Source organism: Thunnus albacares, chromosome 14 (genome assembly GCF_914725855.1).
Source record: "Thunnus albacares chromosome 14, fThuAlb1.1, whole genome shotgun sequence".
In the NCBI taxonomy this organism is placed as follows: Eukaryota; Metazoa; Chordata; class Actinopteri; order Scombriformes; family Scombridae; genus Thunnus; species Thunnus albacares.
This window is the reverse complement of record NC_058119.1, coordinates 19412223-19431535: the sequence shown is the minus strand read 5'-3', so window position 1 is coordinate 19431535 and position 19313 is coordinate 19412223. Positions and strand designations below refer to the sequence as shown.

The 19313-nt window shown below is 38.3% G+C and overlaps 1 protein-coding gene across 2 annotated transcripts in view; it reads right to left on the bottom strand.

Annotated features, from left to right (window-relative positions):
* Nucleotides 1-19313, bottom strand: part of rgs7a (regulator of G protein signaling 7a) — a 51518-nt gene that overhangs the window by 21696 nt on the left and 10509 nt on the right. For both annotated transcript variants that reach the window (XM_044373676.1, XM_044373677.1), the window contains exon 3: nucleotides 2572-2668. In XM_044373676.1, coding sequence (XP_044229611.1) covers nucleotides 2572-2668 — 97 coding nt within the window. The remainder of the gene's footprint in view (nucleotides 1-2571; nucleotides 2669-19313) is intronic.

Genomic DNA, 19313 nt, shown 5'->3' with positions numbered 1-19313 from the left:
TTGTAAAAATCTGTGTGATACTTGCATGAGTATTGAAAACAAACTGAGAGAGCAGTGAAGTTGTTTCTAAGCTGTGATTCTGTTGCTGACTTTAGGGAAAAAACACCCAAGGATACCTAACACACAATACCACAAATACACACAATGACAACACACACAAAGGAGACACACTCATACGTACATACATGCATGCACATACAGCTCTTTGGAACATGTACCTACCAGTACAAATGTATTTTATTCTGTTATTTGTATATAATCTTAAAAATATGTGGCTGACAAATGCAAGCACATACAGTTTGTGTATGTGATTAGAATTTTTATAACATGCACCAGTATGTTGACATCTTTGTCTTCCTGTACCAGGAAAAGAAGACAAAGACAGGTCTAATACATACTGTATAACTACAGTGAGTACGGGATTTGGCTACACCAGTTCTGTCAGCAATAAACCTGTTTGGAAGCAAGTGGTGTTAATGTAACAAGTGAACAAAAGGTAAGTAAATGAATATGTGTATTTTACCAAGTGGTGCAGAGGAAACAAACACATTACAGCAACCTGGGGTTACATCCCCAGCTGTGGTGCTTACAGCTTGGCCAAGTGTTACAATAAACACAAGTGTCAGTGTTCACAGAGGGGGAGCTGTAAAAGGACTGTGTCCTTGTTGCAGCCTTAAGGATGATTTATAGTGGGTCGCTCAACACTTCTGATAAGTGTTGTTCGACAGAAATGAGGTATTTTCAATAGAAAAAAGTGTCGCTGGACACTATCCTTTCATGTCATGCACCTGGAGAATTTTGTCATGTCGCGGGCACCATCATATTTTGTTGCGCAATGTGATTGGGTAGTGATAATTAATGTTGCCATGGAGATTGTAGTTGTCACTGAACTTCTTTATTGATATTTTGGTCTGTAACTTTAGATAACCTGTAACATCCTTGTTTAATTAGTTTTGCAAGCTTGCTGAAGCATAAATTGAAAATGTTGCACAACTCTTTAATTTCTGTTGAGCAACACTTACCATAAATCAGCCTTTAGAAACTGCCAAAGGAGTGGTGTTCAGGGGGGATAACATGAAGCCTGAGCATTACATTCTTGGAGAAAAAATCAAAAAGCCTTGAAATCCACTTGAAAGCACTGCACATTGACACTATTTTTGCTCCATGATGATGCAACCTTGACAGACACTGCACACATTTTGACAAACATATTGTAATGATTATGATGTGGCTTTTAGACATATAAATGAACTATATGTATAGCAGGTATTGTAGATATAGGTAATGCACTGTATATAGGGTTGGTGTAAAACAGAGCTATAAATACAAGCCATCTGTTGCAATTATGTCATCCAGCAAACATAGCCAGTGTAGTTATACTGATTTTATAATATCTGACAAATGTGAAAAAAGTGATGGATGCAAACTGATTTTGTTTGGCTACATGTAAAATCAAAGTAATTTTCTAATCTAATCATTAATTCATATAGATAGTAATTGTTATTAAACAAATACAAATACACACTAACACAGTGTAGTAGCCTTGGCATCATGCACAACAGGAGAAAACAGTAAAGCCCAAGGCCGAGACTCTGGAAACATCAGCTGCTCTATATATGGCCAAAGCATTTGTTGTCACTAACGTCACCAAAGCCACAGTTTAAATGTATCCATGTGTGGATTCATATGTGGGTGCTCATGCCAATTTTTTTTTTTTTTTTTTTTTTTTAATCTGTGCACCATCTTAGCCATCCATGTCAAGAGGGCCTGGACATGTCACTAGTTGTGACAAGCCAAGCATGGGCCTTTTTTTAGCAGTTAAGACCAGTGGTGGCTCTGGCGTTGTCGGTGCCTTGAGGCAAAATTGCACAAAAAGGATGCTTGTGCACAATTTGCAGAAACAGGCATTCACAGGAGTGTTAGATTAAGGTTTTGGAATATTAATTTATCAGTAGTAGTACTAATACACATGGGCCTACTACTACTACTAATAGGAGGCCTTTATGAAGCCTTTATATTATATTGGGATTTTAATCCTGTATTGATCTGTAGCTGATAGATAAGCATTATATAGCTCCAATTTTTATTAGTTGAGATATGCTTTTAATTTGAGTGTCAAGTACAGATGTATGGCATCCTTTTGTTTTATGGGACAAGTGCAAGTGCAGTATTGACTACTAGCAGCATTGAATGAAGTGTATATTACAGTGCATTGTTTATTTTTCATCCACATGTAAACTAAATATAACAGTGAGGATGGCATCATTCTTCTTAGTGTTGCATGTAGTTTTTAACTGAACCCATCTCTTATAGAGTATCACTTCAATGTGGATTCTTATCTATTCGGTTGCACAGCTCGAAAATCCAATATGATCCTCTTGACATTCTGGCACTGCTGGTGCAAAATGCAAAACGGACAACTCTCTAAATACTTTCAGTGTTTTGTTTGGCAAGAACAGAGTACTAGTCAGGTACTTAGTGGGTGGGAGCCAAGTGGAGAGGAGAAGAAGGGAGAGGAGAGGAGAAGAGACGAGAGAGGAACACAACAGAGCAGAGCGATAAGAGCCTTACCTGAAAAAACACTGGGGATCTTGGTTAGAAAACTTTTCACTGTTCGGATTGGGATGCCATTTTTCTCATCCTGCATGCGTGCTATTACTTCCTCCATCTGGACAACAGAGTGACAGTGGGAGAAAAGAGGGGGGAGGAGGGAGAGAGAGCATGAGAGAGAGTGAGCCGTTTTCATGAACTTGCCTCAGTAAGTGAGGGTTGTGTGTGAGCAAGCCAGAGAGAGGTAAACAGATACAAACAGGTTTCTGTGTGGTTCAGCAATGTCTCCAGGGTACAGAGAGACAGGAAGTTAGTGACTAATAATCAAAGATGTCAGGTTTTTGCCTCCCCTCTGACAAATCTTTCTGATTTGTGTCATTTGTCACATAAAAATGTCAGTAAGGTGCACTTATTGAATTCTGCAACTGCTATTGAATTTTGGAAGTCTAGCAATGAAGTTTCTTGTTATTAACCATCACAGTATATTTATGTCCTGAAACAGCCACACATATGAACTTTACAGAGCAGAAAGAACATTTTATAATTTCACTCAAAAGCATTTCAGACACATTTTTTTTTGGTTTTCAGCACTGACTTAGTCACAAATTAGAAGTACATTGAGGAATGACAAGCACAGGCGAATAGATGCTGACTGGAAAACACATGGACACAAAAACATTTGCACACGTCACTGCGACAGAAATGTTCTGGGAGTTGTCTCAAGGGCCTGGCAGGGCAACACAAGGCAGCCACATTTCCAAGAACACACAGAAGGGAGCAAAGCAGAGAGTAGAACATGGCCGCGATACGTCAGCTGGATCAGACGCCAAAAGATCTCCCCAAACTCCTCCCTTAGTGTAAAAAATATACACATGGAAAATGTGTACACAAGGTAAAACACTAACAGGAACTCTTTAAAAAACACATAGACATTGTTGCTTAATATTCCTCCAGTAATTTCTGCTCTAAGAGGTACTTGGGGATTGACAATTTCTTGTTTTTTTCAGTTGTAGTAACACTGTCAAGGTTTGTTTTTATAAGAAAAATAACACAACCGGTTGTTGATAGCATCATTACTGTAAGAGTGATCTGAAAAGAGGCAGTCATGGCTTTATGTATCAGGTGTAATTACTCAAAATGTGTTTTATTTATTTATTTCACTTTTATTTTTTTGACCACAGTATATAAAAATGAAAATCTCTTCCAAGTCACTATGTGGAATTTAACAATTTCTGATTTTGCCTGTCAGTGGCACACAGCTCTGTGTGCCGTCCCCCTAACTGGGGGACTGACTCTCTAAATCTTTGAATCAATCAAATGTTCCCTTCAATAAAATAATAAAAATCAATTCTAAACCTCACAGTGAAGAGAAGCACTAATAGGTGAGAATTGGTTTTCTGACTGAGTCCTACGCACAGAGAGTCTATTCTAGCCATGATTTAAAAACGTCATAAAAAGAACTTGATTTTGGCTGTGTTCCTGTCTACTGTCTATAAAAAGGGAGTTAAAATGTATGCTCAAGTTATGTGATATATTTGACAATAGTGGACAAGCTGCCAAAATTTACTCTGAACATGCTGATGGAAATAAAAGCATCTCAGACTTTGACTCATTAACTTGCAGAAAGGTCTATGACATCCAGCACTTAACATCCAATACACAGGCTATGACTTGCCATTTTCACTGGGTAGGGCATTTCACTGACTATCATTGGCATGAATTTGATGTTATTTTTTTTTCCAAATTGTGTGCCCCAAGGGCAACATGTAAATTGAAAACAACAGGGAACCCAAGATAGATCCCAGGACAACACCACATGACAGGGGGTGGTCGTAGAAGAGACGGCCCTTCCAAGATAACAATTTTGGAAAGATAAGAGCAGAACAAATCATGAGCAGAGTCCCTAATGGCAGCTGAGCTTTCTCAGTGAAAGCTCAGCACAGATCAAGACAGATTCAAATTTAACAATCATGTCAATAAACTCAAAAATGAAGCTCGTTGTCTACTATCAAATATTACAATGACTAATCATTCATTTAGCATCACTACTGTGTATTAGCAGTATTGTGTAGTAGCAGCAATAATGTTGTCCATTGTATTGTGCGTTGGTGTTATGTAATGGCAGTTTTAGTTGAAAGTGCGCCCTGTTTATCTAATTGTACCGAACATATAACCTATTGTAACCTAATGTGTGGCATCTGGATGTTGTGACTGTGCACTGCACTCAAGTGTTATGTTGCTCTGACACGTCTGACTTCATGGATCATAACCCTCAATTCTGTTTCCTCTCCATCTTCGTATGACACACACACGCCTTATCAGCGGAGCTCATCTGGGAAATGGCAACACAATTTGAATGCAGGCAATTTCATTTCGAACAAATGAAGGTTTTGTGTGGGCGAAAATGAATATCTGCGGCCATTTTGGTGAGAAAGGAACACTTATTACGAAACAGCTGGGTTTGATATGTAAATCTGTGACTACTTGGTTTTGGCAGTTCATGAGCTAGTACTGTAGCATAAATCTATAATGAAAGCTTGTAGCTAGTCAAATACCCTAGAGCTAAAAATCATCCCGGTTAGTGATTGGAGCTTAATTGACAATGATAGAGCACAGGCAAATACTGTAACTAAAGTGCTGCTGGGGGAGAATTGAGGGTCAGGAAGACTGAGAGAGGCAGGAAGGAGGCAATTTTATAGCACTATATACAGTATTTAGAGTTCTGACAACAACTTAAATTTCTCACACAAATATAAAGACATTATGGGAAAAAATCTATCATAACTGCTTCTGACTATACTCATTTAGTTTCGGCCTTAATTTTGATTATTGGTGGATCTTATTCCCTCACATAGCTGATGTCTGGATAGTTCCAGTGAAGCTCCTACTGATACCATTGTCATACCAATAACATACCAATGTCACCCACAGCAGGAGCTTAAATGGACCAGAAACAGTCACGAGACAGGTCTCATTTTTAATAAGGGACACTTCTGCAATCATAGACTTTCACCACTTTGTTAATAGTATGTAGAAAGTCACCAACTGAATTAAAAGGAGGTTGAAGGCATGTTGGCAGAAAAAGAGTGTGTCTTAAAGAGACACTACACAGACACTTTATTGCAAAATGATGGTAAGTATCAAAGGATGAGATTTTACTTTAGTGGTCCTCAACCAATACCAGCTAAAGAAGAGAAGATGGGTGTCTAAAGCTCGAGAGGATGTTTAATTTCACTAAGAAAATCAACTGGCTAAAATCAAACCATATACCATTCCTGTATTAATATAGTATCATTATACAATAGAGGCTTGCAGAGCTGTTGCACCTAAAACTGCCACACAGAAAAACAACAACAGAAATTACTAGTATTGGCCTCCTTTTATGTGTAGCATGGCATCATTCCTTTTGTTGTTTTTAATTGTGTTTGTCTCATCCCTGTTGAATAAGTGTGCCTTATATCACCAACCTCTCTATCTATGTCTCACTGTCTTTCTATGAGTTAGCTGGCACTGTGAGACACAGAGCAAACAAGGACAACAGCAACAATGATCAATACTTCACACACTCTCTCCTATCTCTGCAAACCCTCACCGCCTACAAATGGTAAAATGCCACCAGCGTGAATATTCAGGATCTAAAGCTCTTGAAGTTGGGATGCTCTATGGCTTCGTGTTGTGAGGGTAAGAGGGAAGTAGTTTCCCACCAGAGAGAGGGAGAGAGAGAAAGACTCTCTCTCTCTCTCTTTTTCTCTGTCCCCCACCCATCCACCCACCCAGAGCTGTCTGACTGCGTCTCTGCAGCCTCTTAACAGATAAGAGTGAGTGTTTTGGCTGCACAGTGTGAATCATTGAATAATGATGGCACAGGACTCAGTACATATGAATTGACTAACAAAAGCTCCGGATATAAGCACATACTGAGCCTCAACACACGGCTCCAAGCACTTCAAAGACTATCACTGAGGACACTCAGGGCGCAATCAGAACGTTAAAAAAAACAAACAACATTTCAAACTAGGTTTGTAAATCAATGCTGTCCTCTTAGATTTCTTTTTAGCTGTTGTTAAGTGCACCATATGTCTACTTATTTGACAGGCTGTTGCTAAGAAAAGAGGGCCAATAAAAGGATTAGTTATTAGAAAGGTTTCGATCTTGAGCACATCAGGGAGGCAGGAGGTTTTTAAGAGGAGAATTCCAGCAATTGTATTGTGTGTCCTAAGATAGCTTGTTTAGAAGTGACCTTCATCTGTGCCCCTGAAAGAAAGAAAAGAGGCCAGAAACAGAGGTTGTTTTTTCTGCCTTGATGATGATGGGATGAAAGTGGAGATGTATAGGCTCACACTGCCGCACATGTTACATAAATTACTTTCCTAAGATAAGAATTTATGCTATTCGTCTTTAGTGTTGACCTAGATTTAAGTGACGGGAAGAAATACTCAGTAGCTGATGAACTTAAACTTCCTTTTCAAACAGCCTTAATTAGACCATCACCACCTACTTAAGCTGTAAATCCCTTAAAACAGATGAGAGTTTATTAAAGATAGAACAACTCGTTTTTGGTATCTATCAAGAGAAATTTTGAATACAGAAAAACTGTTTGCCATGATGCCTACCAACAAATTGTAACTGAGAAGCATGCACTTGTCCTGTTGATATACTGTAAAGATTACATTATCCTCAATTATATTTTTTAAAAGAAATCTACATTCTGGTCTTTCTTAGCACACTAACAAATGTACTATAGCTTGTCCTGTCATTCAACTGGAAACTCATCTAGAGTTCATTTCAATTTCTGTCTGTGCAGATGTAAAAATCTCACTGACTGCGCTGCTGAGGAAATTAAAAGCTCTCCTATTCTCCTTCTTCTCCTCCCCCTCTTGCTTCTTCCTCGCCCTCTCTCTTGGTCTTGTTGCCTGCGCTGTGATGGGTGAATGTTACTGCATCAGATGTATGGGGAGAATGGTTTTACCTTGACAGCGTTATCTGAGGACAACAGTGTGTCTACATGAAGATACTCCTCCCAACTCTTCCCACAAATATTTGCTACCACCACACACACACACACACACACATACACACACACACACACACACATATTATGAAAGCTTATAAACCCAGAAGGTGGGGGATTATTATATTTTCAAAGGTGCAGCATCAAAATAGGTGAGCAACCCAGCATAAGTCTGGCTGCCTAAGGCAGTGCGAGAACAGCCTGGATAGAACCTGTGGCTATATAGCATGACAGCTCTAATAGATAAAACAGTCTTTGCAGTTGGTTGGTCTTATTTCCCTCTGAACGGTCTGAACTGATTTACAGTCAATAACTACTTAAAATTTAACATTGCAGGCATTCACCTTGATTTTCTGTTTAACGTTTTAATAGGATCAATACTAAGAGAACAAAGGCACTCTAAAATCTACACTACAGCTGCATTTAAGCACACTGAAATCCTATGTTAACACAGATGAATCACACATCTCTTCTAGACAGGCTGGTGCATTTGCATATGGAGCAAATCCAAAAACACAATGTTCTCCATGCCATCCTTTGGGGATAAGGGTAGGGCACAGTACAGGCAAAGCATACAGTTAATAGAAAGAGAACTGCATCTCCAGTTTTTTTATGGTTAAACATTATGAGCTATATCATTTTGCCTGGTATTGTTCTCTTTGATAGACAAGGTTCCCTACCTGTAAAGCCTTTACATGCTGTATCTATATTCAGTGGTGACATATTGAAATGATTGAGCTCCTCTCAAGTGGTGACCTAGATCAAGGTGAGTAGGAGAAATCTCAGTATTTGATGAACACCTTTTTCAAACAGTCTTAATTAGATTATCACTTCTTATATAAGCTCTAAATCTCTGAAGACAGAATTTTGTTTATATGTGACTGAAGAACTTGATTATACCCATCAAGAAACATTCAAAGTTACCAAACTCCATTTGATCTGCAGAGTCTCTTTTGATCTTTAAGAAAAAAGCTAAAGACAAACTTGAACTTAGTTTTATGGCACTTATTCACATATTGTTCTCTCCTGACTAGATCCTCGCTTGTGTTGTATTAACTCTCAGATGTATGTCGCTTTGGATAAAAGCATCTGCTTAATGAAATTGTAATGTTGTAACACAAACAAGCGAATGATAAATGCACAATTTCCTTCCCCCACTCAGGAACATAGAGGTCAATTGCTCATTTACTAGCAAACACAAAGGAGAAACGCTGACCAAAGGCATTCATACATTAATGGCCTTTGTTAGACAAGAGCACATTGCACAATCATGATAGAGCTATTACATTCACCACAAACCTTTTTTTTAATCAATCACTTATAGCACAGTAGAGCAGCAACACAACATGTCTGGCAAAGTCAAGCAGCCTTTGGAGAAGTGAAAACCCTCTCATCGCATATACATTATTAAACTGAGTATGAAGAGAAAGTAAAAAGCGAATCCATTTATTACAGTGTTGTAGATAAGATGACTGATTAGAATGCCAATATCTCACTGCAGAGTGACAGATGAATCAATCAGTGATATTGCTGAAGTAGAACATTTTAATGAGGCTCCATACCTTTACATAAGTATGACAGGGTTCACTGAAAGGCTGTGCAATGCAATCTATAGGCTGTTACATGATATCCAGGCCAAAATAGACCCAATGATCAATATAAAGAACCTAAATATCACAATGCATGCATTTGCTATGGATTATGTTAATACTGCATACACATAAGATTAAGTCTTTTACTGCGTGAGAAAATGCAGAGATTAAAGGAATGTTTTTAGGTCGATATTTTGGAAATGTTGCAAATCTTCAATGCGGCCTGCATAATAGATGCAAATGTTTTTTCAAGTGTTACAGAGACTGCCAGAGATGTCTTTTTTTTCTGCTCAAAATCCGGATATGACTGATTTTACCTTTTGCACTTGAAATCCTACACCCACATCACAGCAAAACTCAACTACAACCATAAGCGTGCTCATTTTCATGTCAGAAAAACACTTGTCAAATGTGCATGCAAAATACTACACATCACAGCACCTTTACAGCAACAACAACCTGCACCCGACTGGGAAGTTAGGGTTTAGGGTTAGGGTTTTTAGTTTATTAGGATCCCCAGTAGCCATTACACTAGGCAACAGCAACTCCTACTGGGGTCCACATTGAACACAAAATACATACAATACAAATCAAGAAAAAATTAAAAGAAAACAACAATTTTTAAAATAATAAAGAAAAAAAACACAAAATGTAGTTAAAATGCTAAAAGAAAAGAAAAAAGTGCCATCTCTGATTAGATAACAGAGAGACTAGCTTGTTGATGACACTTCAGGTGATAGAGGCTACATAGTCTCTGGCACATTATACAACAATTTTATTATAATAACATGATAATACATAGCACATTACTACTCATGATAATATAAAGTGTCAGATGAAACAATTAACTTTATAGCTCAACTAACGAGTGCTCACTAACATTTGCGTAGAAATGCTGCATTGCCTGTTATACACAAAGTTAGTCAGACACCACACCTGTGCACCACTGCACCACTCTGGCATTCAAAATAAAATGACCCTGCAGATAGGTGGGGGAAGTTATTGAGCTCATGCTGACAAGGTTGTTGAATAGATGCCATGAATCTTAAGTCTCTCCGAGGTTACCATATGTTTCCGAGTTACCACAGCAACCCAGTCTGCGACCACTATCACAAGGACATCTTTGGCAGCTTGCCATCGTTCATTCATAAGAGAAAGAAAGAAAGTGGATGTGGGGGTCGCATGGGGTGGACAGAGGGTGAAAAGGATGGAGATAGAGAAAGATAGACACTGTCTGCAGAGATTATGAAAAATCATTTTTAATTCGTTCCCATAACATATTTACCTTAATTTCTTAAGATTATTTATTTTGTGCAAATAAGCTGTACAATACTCTGTATGTGGTACATTACTGTAATATTTTTGTTGGTATCATTCTATAATATTATTTTGGACTGTTGCAGTTACACAGTTACATTTTATCATTATTTCTCCACTTGTTATGTCATTATTACTCACAATACTTGTAATATTATTTTAGATTTGTAAAATTTACACTAAGTTGTCCGTTCATGCCCCCTTGTCTCCGGGTAACTTTAGTTCCTACCTGCTGTTGGGGACAGTAATGAGTGAAGAGAGGGATGTTGGGTCTGTTTTATGTTTTGCTGTGTCTTATATATAAAGATTATATAAAATATTATATTATATATTATATTATAGAAGATTATTCTAAGAGAAACTGTTGCCCATTCATCACCCACAGCCCAGAGTGACCAGAGAATGTTCAACATCAGGAATTCAGAATTACATGGTGGGAAAGGCCTAGTATGTAATAATACAAAAACAAGCAGCCAAAGACAGAAAAACACCTTCTCTTAACCTTCAATCTATAAACTATCCAGATTTATAATCCATCCTAGAATTTCAAATCGCTCTTCTCTGTCATTCAGTCACTCTAAGTCTTGTGTTTCTTCCCCGATGCTTATGCTTGCTTGTTTTGCATTTTCATTGTCTCTGTCAGATTTTTCTCTATATGAAACCCTTCAATTCTTATGGGTATGCTGACTGAAGGTTTCAGATGGAGAGCGGACACCAGTCTGTTTCACAGGAGGAACAGATGCCCAGGTGACAACACTGCCTGGAATGAAGGCAATTACTCCATCCCAACTGGAAGTTTATTTCTATACGCTGTTAGGCAGATTCTGCAAACTAATGATTAGCCATTTAACAACATCTGCAGTTTGGTGCTTGATAAGCCTTGCTTTCAGTTGTATTCATCAATACAGTTTTGTCTCTGTGTACACAATCAAGCTCCATTGAGCCATCTGTCAAATGAAGCATCTGTTTCTTGGAATGTCACTTCACTGTTTCACACTTCAGGATGTTCTCACACTCTGCTGTTCCCTCTGTCATCTTCATTATTCATTATATGTCATTTGCACATCCTAGAAGGTACAGTATAAAGGAACCTGAAGAAGCAAAATGCTCCTCTGTTATTTGCAGTTCATGTCTTTACCGTTCCAGCAAACTGCAAAGATCTATTAATTTTTCAGATGAGAATTATTCCTCCTCTCTGCCTCCTCTCTCTCCTCACACCTAATATCATTAATGTGTTTCATAATGTACCAGTTGGTGGTGCACTGCTTTGCTTTGTCCATTATTTCTGTAATGGAGGACTGTGGTAAGAACAACCTAATGTCACTGTAAAACACTCTTGCTCCCAGCAGCATCAGCATTATCATAAGCATAGTCTGATGGACAGCAACGAACAGATGGCTTGCTTACTCAAGACTTTGGTTTATTTGGATGATTACAAATGGATGTTGTCAAGCATGATGCTTCCTCAGCTTTGAAATGCTCCTCGAGGTGTGACTGAAAGCCTTTTAATGGCTTGATCTGATTTGGTCTGATTTGCTAATGGATGAAAGTGAGACTGATGTTTGCAGGCAAACAAGTAGACCTTTGATTCCCCATGTGGTGTTATTGACTTAAAGGTACCTGAGTGGCATCTTGTTGTGTTGTTTTCTGTGTGCTTAAATATAGCATCTTTTTTTGTTCTAAGTCCTGTTTGTAAGTCAAAGGTTGTCTGAAAAGATAATAATGTGAATGATACATGAAATTAATAATACAATAATAATCAAACAAACAAACAACATTGTAGGACAGTGGTTCATAGCTTGTGCTGTCCACTTTTACAATGATATTTCCTTTGGTCTGTCAATTGAAGCTCAGCAAGAAGAAATAATGTAAAAATATTTTATAAAACAAGAACAGTGGAATCTCTTTATCCCTAATAAACCTTCAAGTACATGGAACCAAACCAAAATGACTTGAACTGCACAGATGTACCCTGATTACATGGAGGTGAATGTATCATTAGGCATCCATGATAGCTGAAAGGTTGTATAGCTATTGTATAGTAAATCAATAAGAAATAATACATAATAGCTACACATTGACCAAAGATAATTTAAGATGTAGCTAAAAGATAAGTAGCCAGGAATTAACATAACTCATCTCTGCTGCATTTGTAATGCAGCCTCAAACTGGAATTATGGTTCTCTGAAGATACACATAAACGTCTCAGCAAACCGAATCCAGGCATGTGTTATGGGTTAACAGTAGGTCACAGAGGCTCTCATAGGATGCAAAACGTAAACCCTTCAAATCTAAACAATGTGTTGTGTGTACCTGCATGTCAAGCGCGTTGATTGGTTGATTCAATTTCTGTCAGGAGGTGGATCCAAAATGGAGATGAAAACAAGTGTAAATGTACTACAAACGAGTATAAAAGAAACAGCTCTGCTAATGTGTCCAAGCGACCCACGTGCATGTTCGCCTTTGTGCAGCCTGGAGAAGCATAATTCTAGCTTCAGAAGTAACAATCTTGTATACCTGCACTAGACTACATCTCCCATGCTCAGTGTTTGCTAAGATTTAAGCACAGACAGATATAATTCAGAACTACCATATCAGCTATTATTTTGATTATTTGACCTCCTGTCCTGTCCTTTGAAACACCCTATCATCACAAACTAATATTTAAGTATGCTGAAGACATAAAAATGAGCTAGATGCAGCCAACCACATGGTGTATTTCTTCCCTCTAATCTCCCTCTGGATCGTCTATATTTCAGGTTGAAAATCAGAAGCAAGGACTAATCACAGCCCGGTGAATGGTGCATTTGTCTAATCAGGTGAAGGAAAGGTCCATGTTGATATCTGAGTGAAAGAAAGACATAATCTGCTGTTGTACAGCTTTTTTGATGTCTGTCTCAAGCTATTCCATCCACGGCCTTGCCAGACCGCAATATGGAGAGTGAAAGTCTGCATGATATTCACAGTATAAAAACCTTTTATTTGATTCCTCAATTTTGCTATTGCTCCAGGAAACTGAAATAATCTAGGTATTTTTAAGTTAACAACATCTTATCTGTTTACCCTAGTGTAATTAAATGACTGGTTTTCTAAAGCAAGTCCAGTTGCCTTTAATGTACCATGACCTGAATGACTGAGAATCTTCACGCCTTTACATTACTTGGCTGGTAGTGCATCATCTTCTCCTTCATTTCCTTGCAGAAGGTCTAATAATCAGAACATATTGGTAAAGCATTCCTGCGAACAACAGCAGAAGCAGCAGTTGCAGTATTGTCATCTGGTTTGATGGACAGATGGCATTATCACTGTTTCATTTGGAATACTTTCCAGATGGTTGCCAACAGAAATTGTACTTGTATCTTCACAGTAGTTTCATCAAGTTCTACAGCTTTTGAGAACACATGGCCCCCTTCCTCCTCACATCCCCAGAGAATCATAATCCCCGGTGTAAGGCTGCAGTAGGATGTTCAATATTTCCCCTGACTCCTCAACATCTCCCTTCCCAAGGGACAATCCTCGACTAGAGAGAAAGAGACAAGCATTGAATCATGGATGAGAGGTAGTCAGCCAGCTATGCCTGCTCTCTGGAAAAAACACTGGCATTTATCCTCATTTGACATCGCTGCGGTTAATGCAGTTCTTGTTCCAAATTTGCCAGCCAGTATGCCATCTCATGCTTTATGCAACCACAGCACATTTAAGAGTATCATGCAATTCCCGAAGGATCATAGTATAGTCCTACGCAGATTAAAGTTCTATGTGATTCATTTTTTATATTAAAATAGAAACTTTTAATTGATTTTTTTTACCAGTGTTGTAGTTGACTCTTACAGGATGTAACAATCCTTTTAGCTAAACTTACGACCTTTCAGAAATGCTTATTCTAATTTTAGCAGCTAAATCAGACAGATATTTTCCTCAGGAATTGGTTCAGAGCAAAAACCCTAACATTAAAAAGAGATTAAACACTGGACTCACATTCCTCAGATGGACAGAAACAGTACTCCAAATAAACACTAAAGTACTCATGGCAACTGTTTGCTAATGTCCATCATAATAACTTCAAAAGGTTGTAATATATTGTATTTATGTTGCTGTGCAACTCCCAAGTGGCCTAAACATCAGCTTTAAATGAATACATTAGTTTGTGCATGTCATGGCCTTTATCCTATGGGCATTCTCCTTAATATACTTCATTCCTATTTTGGTGTTGTTTTTTCTTTTTGCATGTAGTGTGTTATATACTGCAGTCGTTTTGAAATCATCTGCAATTAACAGCAATTACAACTATAGTAGCAGTAAAAGTAGTAATACTAGTAGTGTGACTAATAATAGTAATAATGGTAGCAGTGTTCTTAGTAGGCAGCAGTAACAACACTTACTGGTGGTGACACTCTGATTATGTGTGGGAAAGGGTCTACTATAAAACGGCTTGTACTTTTACTTTCTGTATTTGCTGATAAGTAACAAATACAATTCTGGGTGCAAGTGACCTAGGACACGGTATCCTACGCTCGCACACTCATTTGTCCTGTATCACTTCTGTTTTCACTGCTATTGTTATTGTTTGCCTTAATCTCATCACTATTACATATCAGTTTCTGCCTCATATTGGGATGGTTCTCCTGGGGTGAGACCTTCTTCACTCTTCTGTCTCTACCTTTAGTTGACTCTGTTTTCTAGACACTGTTTTCTGTCTATTTCTAAATCTACTATGATCTGGTGTTCCTGGCTGGCGGTGGGATAGTGTTCCTAGGGCAAGGCCTCTCTCTCTTTCACTCTCTCACTCACTCACACACACACACTCATCTTCTTGGTGGGCGGGCAGTGGGCGCGATGACTAAGCCAAGGTTGGCCATGTGCTAGAACATAATCCACTGAAAGCCAATATCCCTCCTGCCCACCTACCATGATTTCATCACTCAAACAGCATGCTATCACAAATTAGTAGATAAAGGAAGAAAAAAAGCTACATTACTTTCAGATGTATTGTATAAAAGTGTCTTTTTAAAATTGTTCACAAGACAGTTTATCTAATTGCTAATTTTTGCTTAAGATTATAGTCTTGATCTAATGCAGCTGTTAACTCAGGTGTTACTGATGTAGGTATACACACACCTCGAAAAAAGAGTGTTATCATCTATTGATGAGCCATTCACAGACAACAACATATAAGAACTTATAATTCAATAAAACAATAATAAAAGATGTTTTTAATAATAAAAAAAAAAAGTTCAAACTGCGATTTCAGCACTTATTCATGATTAGCAATCAGCAGTTGTTTACTCTAAGGGGATTTGGACCTTGGAGCATTTAATAAAAATGTTTTTATGTTTAGTGGTTAAACAGGGCAGAATCGGACCATGGGAATACTGTAGTGTTAAATTAAATCACCTCTATATTTAATCCTTCAGCAAGGCAGGCCTGTTAGCAGTGTCCAAACTGTCTGGCATTACACTTAAGGAGTCTTATCATTGGGCACCAGAGAGCATGTTTACTTAAACAGAGAGACAAAGAGGAAGAGGAAGGAGGAAAACAGAGAGGGAGAAACAGGGAGGGAGGCTGAGTATGGAAACAGAGATGCACTGGGAATAGAAAAGAAGGGAGGATGCTGTCTATTTTTAGGTCCAGATAACATGAGAGAGGGGGCCTCACTCCTCCACTCCTCCTCTCTTCATCCCTCATTTCCCACATTCCTCCTTGGCACGTGCAACAGACACTCAAGACGGCTCTGTGTGCCCTGAATACCAATAAGAGAAAAGCAGCTGGATACTGGCAGGCTGACATTCCTTTGCCTTCTCCTGTCTGCAGAAAAGAGACAAGACAAGGACTGGGTGTCTGACAGGACATATACACATGCACACTTCAGAGGACACAACAGTCAAGGTAGACAATAAACCGATAAGGGCACACTGTTTGACGCAAGTGACACTTGAACTACGGAGCAGTGAAGATGATGGACGATAGGCTTTGTTGAGCGTTTCACAATAACAGTCACTCTTGGAGTGATTCATACTGTCATCAGGTAGAATCTGTTGAAATTGTGATGCGTCAGACAGATTGATGGAAGGCTGTGGGACCTTCAAAAGAGATGCAATTAAACTTTTTTACTGCTCAGGTTGAAATTGAGGTGCAAGAAGCCAGAATTTGCAAAAGAATCACAAGATTGTCAACTTGTCATCTATGTGCAATTTTTAAGGCTGGGATCTAGCAATGAGGCCCCTGGAAGAAAAACTGCCTCAGTTCTATACATTTATACAGGACAGATTCATTACTAGCAAAACTTGTCAGAATCTGGAGATCCAAATCACATGCACCTATCCTTACCCTGACATATCCTCTCTCACTTGCTCCAATATCAGCTTTCCCATTTTCACACAGGGCTCTGCAGGGCTCTACATTACAGGCAAGGGAAGCTAATATCAACAAATCAAATCAGTCCAGAGGAATAGAGAAACCCTTACCACCATATCCTAATGCATTGTAAATGCGACCTTGTCTTTTTTTTCACTGTGCTCAAGCTTAGATAACTTTTTTTTTCTTCTTTTGAACAGCACAGGCAGCACAAAAAGGAGGCATTTCTGCCAATACATACGTATATGTACATACATACATGCATGAGATCTGCAGTGAGGCTTTATTGGGAGATGAGAAACACTGTTAACAATGTCCAATCGCTGACGTACAGGCCAAGCAGAGATGAGATAGAGAATCTGACGTACAGTGTATTATGTCCTAGAGATCAGCAGTCTCAGTCTTGATTATTCAGATCCTTGTAAAAGTAGCAATAAAACAGTCTAAATGAAGCAGTAAAAAGCTAAATGTAATTAACTTTTAACAGGGAATGTGCTCTTTACAGTTTTCAGATTGGCTCCTTTAAGAATGTTAATTTTCTATTTATATTATTACTGATCTATGCAACATTTTAATGCTATGCTAGTCAAGATGGAGCTAATTTTAACTACTTTGGGTACCTAATCTATGACAATGCAACTGATTATAGGTGATCTTTGAAGTCTGCAAAGTATTAACTACTGCTGTCAAATAACAATAACCAAATTATTTACTTGTGAAATGTAGAGAAGTAGAAGTAGCACAGAACATTGCATTAGAAATAAAATACTTGAAAAGGACAAAATTGTTCCTACCGTACTTGAGTAAATGCACTTACAGTAGTTACTGCAGTGGATCTAGAGCTTTTCACACTTTTATTTATGTAATTTTAAAAAGTGTTGATGAAACAAACTCAGCCAAAGCACTGCAGACTTTCATGAACTGAGCAGCCCTCTTAAATGTGAATGTTTGCTCACTCATACACATGCACTAGCACAGAAATACAGAAACACACATATACACACACAAACACAAACACACTCATGTTGTGTCGCTGTGGTAGCTAAGGGTGTGCTGGACACATTGTTGAAGTGTTTGAGATAATAGCATTTGACAGACTGCTGGTGTGGTTGTCATGGGGATGCCAACAGAACAGCCACCAGCCACCACAGCAGAAACAAAACGGAGGGCAGGAGAAAGCACAACCACTGTAGACGGCGTTGTCCGCAGGAATGTCATTTCTCAATTAGTAAATAAGACACTTCAACCAGGAGTCACTGTCTGAGAATCAGGATGAATAAAATAATGGTTACAAAGATAAGATATTCTAATGGCAGTAGTGGAACATAGTTTTTGTTTTACTGGCTATCTTTTGCCTATAAAAAACGCATGTATTTCAGGCAGTGTGTAAAAATTAACTTTAGACAAGACAATGCTAATGTCAGCATGCAAGCATGTTCATAATAACAATTCTGATATCATGATAACAAGGTATTATGTTTGTCATGTTCACCATCTTAGTTTGGCACATTAGCATGGTAATATTTGCTAATTAGCACTAAATACAAAATGCAGCTGAGGCTGACAGGAAGGTCCTTTGTTTTGCTGCTATTTGGTCATAAATCAAAAAATGTAACCTGCTGGTGGTGCTAGAAGAAAAGTCAGGGGATCACCAAAGTGATTCATCCTCTAGTGACCATGAATATATGTTCAAATTTTCACAGCAATCCATCCAATAGTTGACAGTCAGACCATAATTGCCATTAATGGGGCCACTCCACTATTGTGGCTATGAGCAGCTCTAGTCATAACCACATGTATTTCTATGAAAATTGCATATTAACACTATATGCATTTGCATTGCCAGGTATTTCAAAATAGCTCTAATTAATCATCTTGTTTACATTACTGCCTTGACAAGAAAGACAGACTTTGAATTTATTTAATGCAGACAATTTTCCTCCTCCCAAATCGTAATGTACCTCCTCATATTTTACAGCTGACATAATTCTCTCAAGTACATCTCCAAATATAAAAATATATGGAAATAATACAGGCAGCTTGGCATTTGCTTTCAGATTACATAACCAGCAAGCTAAGCTATTTAAACCCCACATTTTAGCCAAATATTGTTCCTCCCTGTATTTAAATATAGCATAAAACTTGATATTACAATAAAATTTATGAGTTTAATTTAAAGTTTGCCTGACTTGAACTACATCTTTGGGGGTAGTTTGCTGAAGCATTAGTGTTTGATATTAGAACACTTGCGCATAAGAAATTCACACCACAGCTGCATACATTTTCTTTATGGCACACCGAACTAGAAATCATTATTTTGTTTCATTTCAGCAGTGAAGGGCACAAGATGAAAAGAAAAACAGCAGTAAGTTGAATCAAGATGGCGCCCGGGGTTTATAGACTAGGCTGTGCTGTGGATGGCTGTGCTTGCTAAGCTGAACTAATGGTGTGAAGCTGTGAGCCTCAGTAGGCTGCAGGTGGAAGCTGCT